We start from the raw sequence: 12,648 nt of genomic DNA, 5'->3' as shown, positions 1-12,648 counted from the left end.
CAGAGAGAGACAACAGCACATCGAAATCACACTGTGCAAGACAACATTTATAAAAATGTTGACAGATATCATCCCCCGTTTGACTTACGGAGTCATCAGAAGCTCACTTCCACGGAGCATTTTTGGACCCTTTAGTTGACTAAATCACCAATTTAGAATCTGTCAGACTTCATTATGCAGAGAGACTCTTCATTAAGAGTCTCTCCTTGGTTTCATTTGTTATGCATTAATAAGAGAGCATTGATGACTGTATCCTCTCGCACAACCAAAGCCTTTCTGCCATTACATAGTAAATTTTGTTCTTTCTAGCGTTCGAAAAAAACCTCAACGCAACAGCAACACGGCTTAGTTGCTATGCAAAGACTTAGAGCCACTGCATAGGGATCAGTTCCAGAGTTTGGTTTGATTTGAACCAAGCCAAGCAAATTACGCCTGGATTTGATCTGACAAGGTTTTTCTGCTTGCCTGTTTCTCTCGTTGAAGAGTGCACTCGGTCCAGACCGGCCCCGGGATCCCCACAATCTTGTGTGATCCTGATGCGCGTTTACTGCCTTCCAGCTCGGTGCCTGGTGCAGTTACGATACTCAGTACCAACAGGCAGATTTATTATGAATGCTGGTAGGGATCTTTTTTCTCTCTCATTGACTAGATGTGACTCAAAAAGTTAATGGTAATTGCTCTCATCTTCATTTAGCAATAAGAGAGAGAGAGAAATGGGAGCAATTTGCAGATCTGAGAACAGGTCATTACAGGTGTGTTATATTAGTGTATTCATGAGCCCCCTGGGACAGCCATGCTGCGATATCCAATAACTTTCTTAATGTGTAATTACACACCATTGGACTATAATTGATTAATTGAAAAGAGAATGTAGGCAGATGCTAGGCCAAGGCTGCTGCTGCTCATTAAATGAATATGTCCTTGCTTCTTTTTAATAAGTTAAGTGAACTACTCAAAAGCAATTAAGTGAGAACTGAAATTCATTAAATTTTAAGTAATTATTGGTATTAACTTCTATAATAAAATGCAGGATTTATATTTTGGGGTTTTTTTTTTACCATCCCGAAAGCAATATAATACATGTCACTCCTGAGATGTAAAAATGGTGCCTGCTACAGACAGCAGTGAGATACTTGCTCCTTGCAGACAGATTTTCTTTGGTGTGCCTTCAGATAACTGCATGAGGTTAATCTGTCTCCTTGGGATGCCATTCCTGGAAGCCCTGCACAGTCCTAGGGATTCCCAAAGAGAGGGGGCCACACACTCAGTACCCCAGAACACCCCCAAACCTCCTTGCAGTCCAGCTGAATGGTGGCCAGGCTCTTCTCAACCCTCCTTCCCATGGGCTGGATCTTAATTTTGAGCAATAAAAAGAGCACAGGCTCCTGATCTTCAAAATCCCACCCTCTTACAGCTGTATGTTGGCTCTTAAAGGGATCAAAGCCTTCAAACACTTTTCTTTTTTAATGAGGACGATGATGCATGTAGCGTGATGAAGAATAAGCCAACTGCGCCATTATAGAAAGTCACGCTGGTTTACATAGGCATCTTTTCAGACCTGACGAAACCCGTTCTCATTAACACCCTGCAGGAGTGAGAGCCAGGATCAGAGGTGCAAAAGGACCTGAGCGCCAGGGGACTAAAGCCAGTCTTATGCCCTGACCCTGTACTGCAGGTACGGCCGTGGAGAGATGTGGTGCAAGGGACGGCTCCTCCCAGGTAGTCGCCAGGGTGCTCCATGGGCCCTCCTGAGTCCCAAGAAGAAAATATTTATAGCTCTGGGTGATGACTTTGGAAATTTTATTTCCAATTTATGTGGAAGGAAATCCAATGAATTTTATTTCACCACACTTCACTTCCTTCGGAACAAGGCATATCTTTATTCTTTAACGTACTATAAAAACTGTCTGAATTTTATTTAAATTGGTTATGAATGCCAGTTTCATAAAGCAAAGCCACGATTCACAACTGGTTTTCTTTCCAAGGGACACAAACCCGCTTTTTTTTTTCCCCCCAGTTTTATAGAGGTTTGGGTGGGGGAATGGCTGACAATATTTTTCAGGTGTTTTTACTTTAAAATTTATTGAAATAATTATTAAGAAGTAGCCTGTTAAAAAATGCATTTTCAGCTAAAGTTTCTTAACTTTTCACTTGTTCAAATTCCGAATCAATAAAAAGATTGGTATTTTTTAAAATCATTTCTGAAAAAGCAATTTTTCAACAAGAACATGTTTAATATGAAAATTGCAACTTCAGTAAACACATCAAATGAGGAAAGCAAAGAGTAAAAATTGAGTAATACAACACAGTATTGCAGTGAGGAGAAATTAAGATTGGAGAAATTATTCAGAGGTCACCAGTAATTGCATATTTATTAATAAAACTTTTAATGCTTGTTCGGGGAAGGAAGGTGACAGAATGGGAGCTGTAATGGGATTTTAATTATTTTCCTTTTTAACAAATGCATTTTGGTTCTCTTTCGAAATAATAACGGGCATGTTAAAAATTAGCAAACATGCCTCCTTCTGAGGAAAGGCAGGCTTGTGCTCACAAAGTGTCAAGTGTCACATCCTAAAATAATGCGTCTGTATTGGTATGAAAGAAAATGCTAAACTAGAGACACTGGGGCGAAGTTGCTTGCTATTTCTAGCGTACCCGAGGCGAGTGCTACGGCAAAGGGGATATGACTCACTCAGCTCTGGGAGGCCAAACACCCACTGTTGGTAGCCATGGTCTTTCCCAAATCTGCCCCCTTCCCATTGCCCATCTTCCCATGCCGCCCACCCCTTTCACTGTCACACCTTTTATTCCATCTCTTTAGCTCCCTGAATCATCTTCATTAATTTGGTTCACTGGTCCGAAAAGGGGAGGATTACGTCGAGTTACTGGGGGTACCAGCCTGCTTGTGCGGGAAGCTGCATCCTTGGCCATGCAAGAGCTTCATCCCTTTTATCCCCATCTCCTTCCCTTCCTTCTCCCCGCTTCCCATGCTCCTGGGGATTTTATACCTTGTATTTTATGCGTCGCTGGGAGCTGGCAGAGACTTACTCTCCTTGCTGCTCTCAAGGGTTGATGGCACTCCCCTGCCCGCCTCTGCGGGAGGTGTGGGGAATCCCTCACCCTCCTTAATGCTGTGGGTCATGGTCACTCGCTAACCCCGAGTATAAAAGGAGTGAGGTTTGGGTCTTATTTCCAGTAGAGCTGCTATCTCAGATTTGCTATGACAGGGTTGTATTTTCTGTAAGTTCCTACACCTGGTCTCTGATTGTAGCCTTCAGCTTGAAAATTATTAATAATGATCACATTTTCTACACTTCAAATTAGCTGTTAGCTGGCCTACAGCAATTTTTGGTCAGCAAGAGAGAAGACAACTCAAAGCAGTCGTTTGTCTTTTCTTGTCTACAGAATACAGGGTGTCATTCAGAGCCCACTTAAAGTTAATGGGAAGATCCTATTGATTTCACTGGGCTTTGGATCAGAGGTTGTCCTAAACATGGTATGAGCCAAGAAAAAAACCCCATATTTCTTTAGCATGATGGTGGTGCAGGAAGGGGGAAGGGGAACAGAAGGCTTGGAAGACTAAGGAAATCTCTCAAGACCCCCGAGGTGGTCTGTTGCGGCCCCAGAACAGGACCCAAACCTCCCAGGACCAGGCCCATGCTGCCGTAATGTGAGCAACAGCCTTCATTTCCAATACAGGGTAGAAAAACATATAATTAAAAAGCAAGGCAAGAAAGACACAGCCTGTGAGCCGGGCAAGACAGTGGATGCATTTGTTCTAAACCAGTAAATAGATCTGTGTAGAGCGGCATAGAGCCTATCGTTTCCCAGGCTCGGCGTATCGCGGGGCGGCTGGCAGGCTGCAGCTCGGTATTTGGTCCTGCATTATCCCGGCGAGATGCCTATCAGGGCGCAGGCAGGCAACGGGCAGGGAGGGTCAGCCGCAGCCAAGTTTTGGGGCTCCCCTCTCCCCTCCCAGGGCTGCAAATCTGCCCGTGGGCTGAGCGCTGACTTTTTTCAGTGCGTTCACCCAGCGCCCACGGACTTCAACAGTCTTTAGGAGCATGTGTAAGGTGAACGCCACATAGCCCTTCATTCAGCCTGGCAGCAATTAAGGACCAAAAAAAGCTTTACAATAATTTTGCCTGGTTTGTTGCCTTTGCTTGAAAAGAAACAGAATGCAAGTTTTTTTTAGTGGGGTTTTGGGGAGGTTCTTTTTAAAATATTCTGCTATAACTCATGAGCAATTTAGTTTTTTGAAAATGAAATGTTGCAGTCTACGATATGACCTAAGCCTCACTGTTATTTCAGTCACAAGAAAGGTTGAATTTCATGTGGCCAAGATTACTGAGGTTTTAAGAACATCAGTATCAATTCACTGCTACAATTGCTTTTCTCAGTTTTTTTGTTCCAGAGCCACAACTACCATTCTGACAGCTCTTTGTGCCTGATCCAAAGTCCCTGAAACCAACAGTGGGCTCTCCATCGGCTCTTATGGGCTTTGCATGGCCATTTGCTTGGATCACTGCATACGCCACGGTGCAGCTGATGGAGCAGGACCAGTTGCTCTCAGACTGCGGTTGCAAACTGAGCAAGAAACTGATGAAATCCATCAAAAAATAGCACCAGCAGTGAGACACAGCAAACGTCGAATGATGCTGAAAGAGTGGCAGGCACCACTGTGGAGGTTTTAACTCTGGGCAGACTTGGTACCTGTAGCTCCACAACCTGGAGCTGCACAGGGTGTCACAGGTCTCATCCCCGTCTCCCCTTCCACCTCTCCAGGGTGGCAAAATTGCCTCCTGACCACAAGATTGGTACCTTAAAGGCTAGATGTGGCCCTGCATCCCTCAGAGCTGCTGGGTGGCAGTCCCTCTCCAGCTTTCTGGCCGAAAGCTCTGCGCATCCCAAAGCCTGGGCCAGGATGAAGAAAGCGTTCTCCCTCTCCCTCTGCCGGTTTGCACCTAACAGGGTGAAGGAAGAGCCAGGGAGAGCTACTGGGGGAAGAGCCTTTGCTTTCTCTTTCCTCTCTGCTAAGAATAAGGAGGCAACATGGGAGACAAAAAGGGTGGACAGGCAAGAGAGGGGATGAGCAAAGCTATCTCCCCCTAATGCAGTCCTCCTTTGAAGGCATTGTGATTATAAATGGACTGAGAGGTATTTTCTTTTAATGCTGACGCACTAACAGGGAGCAGTTTTGCTTTTGACACTGGGGCACAGGAAACAGGTTACATACCTTAAAAAAGAGAACTCAAACCTCACTTCCTGAAACCAAAACTCTCATGGCCTCCAAAGGATACCAATAGGCTTATTTACATTTAACTTGATTATGACTACAAAACCTACTGGCCTCATTTGATCACAAATATTCTCAGTGCTTTTTAAAATCAGTCTTGTAGGTATGAAATCTTCCCCACCTTCCAGTTCCGTAGCGCTGAGGTTAACCCGCCTGCATCCTCGCTGCCCTGGCCAGGTGCCCCACATGTGCCACGCTTCCCAACCCTGCCTCGAGTGCCGCAACAGCAGAGCAAAGCGAGATGACTTCAAGCGAAGCATCAGCTGTAGCTCTGGCTCCTCTCAGCCCTGCCATAGCCTTCCCAAAGGCCTTTTGCTCATAGGAGAACGTTTTGCATTTCATGTTGCTGTTGTAGATGTGTTTTCAGAGCTTTCTCTGCCTCTTTTTGCTAGTGATTAAAGATAACAGGCCATAGGTGAGTTCGCATTAAATCCAGTAACAAGCATGTTTTATTTTGTGTCTCTTACATAACAGCTGCCAAGCACCAGGACTACCTTATAATTCATCACATACTGGACTTACAAATTTATCCTCCCCAAGCAGAACTACTAGGAGCAGACTTTCTGATTTCAAAGAGAAAAAGATTATGATTTTACTGCAGGAAAACCATGGCTCACAGCTGGGTGTGGGACTGGATATGATTTTTTTTTTTTTCAGGGTGTTTATGTTTTGTTTGGTTATTTGTTTGCTTTACACATAATCCCATAGCGGTGGGTGGTTCTCAGATCATCTTCATAAACAAATGATCTGGAAAGCAACCTGGCGTTTAATTTCCTTAACCCATCAAACCCTCCTTTGCTCATACAGCAGCATGCCAATCTGAAACCTTGACTCAATATTCTGGGGAGCTGGGGGCGGGGAAGGACGAACTGTTGGTTTTTCTTTCCCACTTTTGTTAAAAGGCATCCAAGCATGGCTCTTCCTACCCTGACTAACCTGGGTAGGTGCCAGATGGATTTTTCCTTTCTCTAGGCAATGGCTCAGGAATTTCAGCTGGCTAGAGCCGGGGCTGTGGGCTTTTCACTGGCCTTTTCACTTCAGCCTACCCTTTTCTCCACAGTTAATCCCATCTCTCTCCCCACATCCACTATTAGCTGGACTGTACTGCTCCCTGACAATCAGCTTCCAGAGGACTAAATTCTGCCTTTTCCTTCTGGAAACAAAGTGACGTGCCTGAAAGAAAAGCTTCCAGCCACTCATGGAATAAGAAACTGAAATCCTGGGGCAGCGCGTATGGGAGAAGGGTGGACGGCTGGCCAAGACAGCATGCTAGCCTGGCTCTTTAAATATAAATTGGGTTTATATAGTTCCCAGTATTTATCATGGGTAGCTAAACTTAAGCAAACAAGATTCTCAAAAACACTGAAAAGTTCACAGGGAAAATTTGATGTCCTCATTGCCTAGAGCACCTTAACCGCTTTGTTTTCTGTGCTCTACAACAAACAGCATGGCACAACGAATCTGGACTCAGCGCGGGAAATGAATACTCTAACCTAATCCCATAACTGCACAATGGCATTCTATACCAACCAAAATCTTTAATTGTCACTGCTTTTCTTAATGTGCAGAACTACTGTAAGCACTTCAGGGGGTTCTTTTGCATAAATTATACCTCTTTCTTCCTCCTATTTCCTATCAAGCTCTCTCTCTCAAAAAACCACCCAAATAGCTGAGTTGTACCTCACTACCCAAATTATCTCCTCTTCTCTATTATGAAGCATACAATTTGCAATACTCTTTGTTGCTATGCTTTCAAATCTCTCCCAGCACTGCGGAGTTAAAGCTTGCCGTGCCTGCCAGTGACCTGGGATGCTAAGATTTAGCCAGTGTAGCGTGGCTCTTGTGGGAGAGCCCTGGCACGCAGACCCAGCAGCAGCTCCACAACCCCTGGATCCAGCCCGGCAGCATCCTCCAAGCACGAGCATTTCCCAAGCAAAGGAGCCTGCACTTGCCGGAACAAACCTTGCTGGAAAATGGCAGCTGAACCCTAAAGCAAAGAAAGCACTTTTGAGCCGCAGCCTCCAGTTTCACCTGACAGGCTATTACAGTACTTAGTACCAACTGCACTGAGAAAACTCCAAGGATTTCCCGATTCTCAAAAGCATAAACAAGTTTCAGTTTCTCGTTCACTTAAAAAAAACTCAGCTTTTTGCTCAGCCAGCATCTGACTTGCACTGTTAGACTCTGGGTAAGTTTTCACCATTGGGAAAATATTTTCTTAGAGGAAGCAGCTGTCCCCACTCCTTTCTTTCATATTTTTTCCCGTCTCCCCTCTCAAGGAGACAATTCCTAGCACAAATGTAGGAATACTGACTAGCCTTCAGGAGAAAGATGCTGTCTTAACAGCCAGTTCCTGTGAAATTCACTTTACTCTTGAGCACATATTAATAGAGCATTGTTTCCCAAAAAGTGAAAATACAGCAGGAAAACCACTACCTCTGTGAAATACGTAGCATCTTTGACAAATAACACTAGTTTCCCCACCACCAAAGCCAAGGCTCAGCATCATATTTTCACTGAAAGTTCCTAAAATACATCTTTAAAGAAAGCAGAGGTACATATTCGTTATTTGTCTACTTTTTTTTCACATACAAATTGAGTACAGATTACATCCCTGCCAATTTTGTTTCCATTAGCATAGGAAAAATAAAACTAAAACAAAGTACTCTTATTACTTCCTTAAAGAAGAAATGAAACTTGTCCAAAAAAGCACATGAAAGACTAACTTGGATGACTTGAGCTTTTGCCAGGTACAGGAGTGATATAATAAAGCAAAAACTTAAATGCATATTAACAGAGGAATAATTAACTGGGCATTAAATGAATGCTTGATTTTACTAGCACAAAGGGGGTTAATTGGTTCATCGATTGCTTGCACTAAAAATAAAGCAGATTTTCAATCAAATAATACATGACTTATTTTATATCGTGTTGTCTCCCAACTCTAGTCCTGAACTCTTCCAACACCAAGAAGCCCTACTGACTTTGGGGGCGCCTTGGTGTGCTGTGAGGGTTCGTCAGGCCTGATTTGACCAGCGGCACAGTAATTAAGCACGGCCTTGAAGAGACAGTTTCACTGATTTGGCACAAGAATTGTGACTGCACTGGGGAATCACTTTTTATGTTTGTCTATTTTCCTGCCCTGCTGCCCCTGAAACCAACAGGACCTTTGCAATGGGTTTAAGAGGAAGCAAGATCAGGCCTTATGGGTCACGTCACTTTTGGCTGGGGAGAATTACACTGGGAACAAAACAGGCCCTTCCAAATGACACCTGTGGCTCTAAAAAGCCTGGTCACTACCTAACCAGGGGCTGGCTCAGCACAGGGGACACCTGGGGGGTAGGAGAGCCTGTGGGCCCACTAGTGCAGGTGTAGCCAAGATGGTCTACGCTCTGGCCAGCGCCAGGAACGGGGACTGGCCACCACCCCTGGGCTGCTGCCCTCCAGTTTGGGCTTCTCTGACCAACTGCCTGAATCCGGAGGCTGACTTCGGCACTGAGTTACGTCAGCTCATCAGCTCGACTTCGCTGGATGTTGCACCTGGGACACCAAGATTAGCGTTTGGCCCTGCATCCTCTACGGGGGAGGCAGACACAGGTTTTCATGCAGAGGAAACGCAGCTTGCTCCACCACCGCCACCCGCCTCTTCTATAGTTATAATGAGAAAAAAAAGTGTTGCCGTTTCAAAATATAACCCTGTGTTCTGACTCTCCACAAATATTTCCATTTAGCCAAACGATACATTTTACTTAAGTACGGCCAAGAAGAAAGGTGAATGCAAGGGAGAGGTCTACCAATTCATCTAAAATTCCCTTTTGCAAAGCCATGTGTGAATCTCTCTTAAATGTATTACAATTCATTCTCTGTTTACTTTAGGCAAACAGAAAAACTCATCGTGGAGCACTCATTTTCGCAAGCTAATCAAGAACATTAGGTCCCAACAGATTCATTTAATAGAAATGTAATAGGCTATTGCTGGTATACGATGGACTTAGGGCATGACAGCTTTTAGAGACAGCTGGAATTACAGCAAAAGACCAGTTTGTCTCTCCAAAAAAGGAGAATTGACATAGAAAGAATGGAATGGAACAGAGTAAGAATAAGGAGAGGAGAGGAGAGGAGAGGAGAGGAGAGCAGAGGAGAGGAGAGGAGAGGAGAGAAGTGGAGAGGAGAGGAGAGGAGTGGAGAGGAGAGGAGTAGAGAGGAGTGGAGAAGAGAGGAGAGGATGCTCCCGCCCGCATGCAGCTTGGAAGGGGAGGAATAGGCGAGCTCTAAAGGGAGTACTGCCTGTCAGGAGAACAAAACGCGCCGCCACCGCCCGAAAACAAGGGAGAGCTAAAAGGTAGATGGGAGAGTGAGTTTTGGGGCACCTCAAGGGGGATGGGGGGTGTGGGGGGGATTTCTGTGCATCACCAGCCGCTCCCTGCATGGCTCTCCCTGATTTACCGTGCGAGACAAGGTAGTACGACCAGGCCATTCACGTGCTGTCATCAAATATAAGAGATTTTTCAAGCAATTTGAGATCTTAAATTGTTCGCGGATAGCAGAACTAGCATTAGAACGCTAAACAGGAAAAAAAAAAACCTATCATATTTCATAATGTATGTCATAATGAACAAAAGCCTTTCAAAAAAAAAAAAAACGAACGGTTTTCACTGTGCTAAAGTAACAATCTAGACTTGTTGTAAGTATGTTATTCTTACAAGTAGTTCGCAGTTATTCTTGAAGGCAAGTCTTGGAGTTTCCTTAGCATAGTGCTGCTGGGGAAAATTTTCAGCATGTCCATCTTCATCTCTAGCCTGAAGGGAAATATAATGGCCTATTTAGGGACTTACAAATAATGGAAGGAAAAAAAAATAGCTAAAAGCATAACAGCTCAGATCATTAAAACAGACGGGAATCCCAAAATACAACATTATTAAAAAGTTTCTTTAAATGCGCAGTACACCTTTTAGATACGAGAACTTGGGATGTTGTTTTCTTACATAGCTTAGGTTGAACATGCAAATGCATTGTGGTGTAATAATTAGAACAACAAAAGACAAACCCAAAACAAAATATTTGAGCTGGAAACTGTGAGAAACTCAGGGTTTCAGTTTACTCCATTGCATTTTTCAGGATTACATTACATACGTACTTGTTTAAACTTTTTGACATGATTAAGCAATCCCTAGATAATGTATTTGTATTTTCAGTTGAACAGCAAGGCCAAAAAAATAAGTTTTCATACTCGTAATTTACATGTAATACTATTATAGATCAATGGATTCCCCCTCCATGTTTAAGTGAAGCTTTGAAAGGAGCAATCATCTAGTGAGAACAATGATCCTTCAGTAAAATGCGGTCAAAATATTTAATGACAAAGATGCATTAAAAGTTACCGGTTATTTGGAACTATGCTGTTAATTAAGAAAGCTGAAGTTTAAATGGAGACATTACCAGAGCCCATTAGCAATCCTGCTTGCATATAGTATTTTTCTCTTCTCATCTACAGCATTTTCTGCTTTCGAGTTAAAGCAAAAGGGAGAAGCAGGTGAAAGGAGGAGTGTCAGCAATACACTCATTACACTGTTCATTTGGGTGACACTTGCACTCCGTTCCGCTCCATCTCATCTGATCCCTGACTGTTCACTCTCTCCCTCTCGCAGCCTCCCGAAATTCACAGCTGAGCTGTCTCCCTCACATATGGCTTGCATATAATTATGCACATTCCATTTTACACTGCATTAAAATGATGAGCTGCTGGCTCCCTGCCAACCTATTTAAATCAGCCCCTGCCCAAAGAAGCCGGGGAGAGGAGGAGGGCAGAGGGGGATAGGGGGGGGGTGCCCTCCAGCTGCCCCGCATCGCCCCAGCCCTGGGGCAGAGGGCATCCAGGGATGCCTGGGTGCCATGCACGGGCATCTCGGTGACTGCGGCTTCGCTGCCATACCGTCGTCATCATCGTCCCCCCGCCTTGCGCGGCGTGAACTACCTGTCGTCGTGTGTCACACTCCCGGCGCGCAGGCTTTTTCAGCGTTGGCATTTATGAGAGATATTTACACCTTGTAGGCTCTACGGCTTGTTTGCCTTCAAATAGGCTTCTGCCTCTCCCCAGGGAGACCGGGTGGGGGAAAGGGGAGCCACGGGTTAACAGCGCTGGGGATTTTTAGGAAAACATGAAGGGGTGGCACCTCATCGAAAGCCCGTTGACTCCAGCAGGCTTCGACTTGGGCCTCTGCTTGTCAGCTGTGGGGCATGAACAAGCCCTGCCCAACAGAAAATACCATTTTTAAAAAGTGCAAAGTTTGTCCAAAAGTACGTTTCGAGTAGCACCTACAATTGATGATTATTACAAGAAGCGGGAAGTGGGAAACAGGTTTATTCTGTATATCTCCTAGCAGCTTGTAAGAATTTTCTTTCACTGCCCTCAATAGTTGCAGGGTGGAAAATGTTTCAAATTTTTTCCTTCAAACCACAAGGAAGAGGATTCCTGAGCACCTGAAATCACTTTTATACTGACAAAGGTTTAAATGTATTCTTCTAATTATTGGGCATCTCGGTGACTGCGGCTTCGCTGCCATACCGTCGTCATCATCGTCCCCCCGCCTTGCGCGGCGTGAACTACCTGTCGTCGTGTGTCACACTCCCGGCGCGCAGGCTTTTTCAGCGTTGGCATTTATGAGAGATATTTACACCTTGTAGGCTCTACGGCTTGTTTGCCTTCAAATAGGCTTCTGCCTCTCCCCAGGGAGAGACCGGGTGGGAAAGGGGAGCCACGGGTTAACAGCGCTGGGGATTTTTAGGAAAACATGAAGGGGTGGCACCTCATCGAAAGCCCGTTGACTCCAGCAGGCTTCGACTTGGGCCTCTGCTTGTCATTTGTGGGGCGTGAACAAGCCCTGCCCGACAGAAAATACCATTTTTAAAAAGTGCAAAGTTTGTCCAAAAGTACGTTTCGAGTAGCACCTACAATTGATGATTATTACAAGAAGCGGGAAGTGGGAAACAGGTTTATTCTGTATATCTCCTAGCAGCTTGTAAGAATTTTCTTTCACTGCCCTCAATAGTTGCAGGGTGGAAAATGTTTCAAATTTTTTCCTTCAAACCACAAGGAAGAGCATTCCTGAGCACCTGAAATCACTTTTATACTGACAAAGGTTTAAATGTATTCTTCTAATTATTAGTTTGAAACTGAAACCTCTCTCACACAATGAATCTACCTCCCATGCTGCGTGGAATACAAAGTTCAAATTTGACTGTGTTTTGTAAAAAAAACATCCCAATTCTCATTTTGAAAACGAACTTAGTCCTTTCCTCTCCTCCATGAGGGAATACGGGCAACTCATCGAAGCTCTCCCAGGTCATCTAGA

General features: G+C 44.5%; 1 protein-coding gene across 1 annotated transcript in view; it reads right to left on the bottom strand.

The window, feature by feature from the left end:
* SOBP (sine oculis binding protein homolog (Drosophila)) overlaps nt 1-12,648 on the bottom strand; it is a 114,983-nt gene that overhangs the window by 46,417 nt on the left and 55,918 nt on the right. Inside the window, exon 5 of the mRNA XM_009893861.1 lies at nt 10,000-10,095. Within this exon, the coding sequence (XP_009892163.1) occupies nt 10,000-10,095 (96 nt within the window). The remainder of the gene's footprint in view (nt 1-9,999; nt 10,096-12,648) is intronic.

This window comes from Charadrius vociferus, unplaced genomic scaffold (genome assembly GCF_000708025.1).
Source record: "Charadrius vociferus isolate BGI_N301 unplaced genomic scaffold, ASM70802v2 scaffold129, whole genome shotgun sequence".
Taxonomy (NCBI): Eukaryota; Metazoa; Chordata; class Aves; order Charadriiformes; family Charadriidae; genus Charadrius; species Charadrius vociferus.
This window is presented reverse-complemented; position numbering and strand designations above follow the sequence as displayed.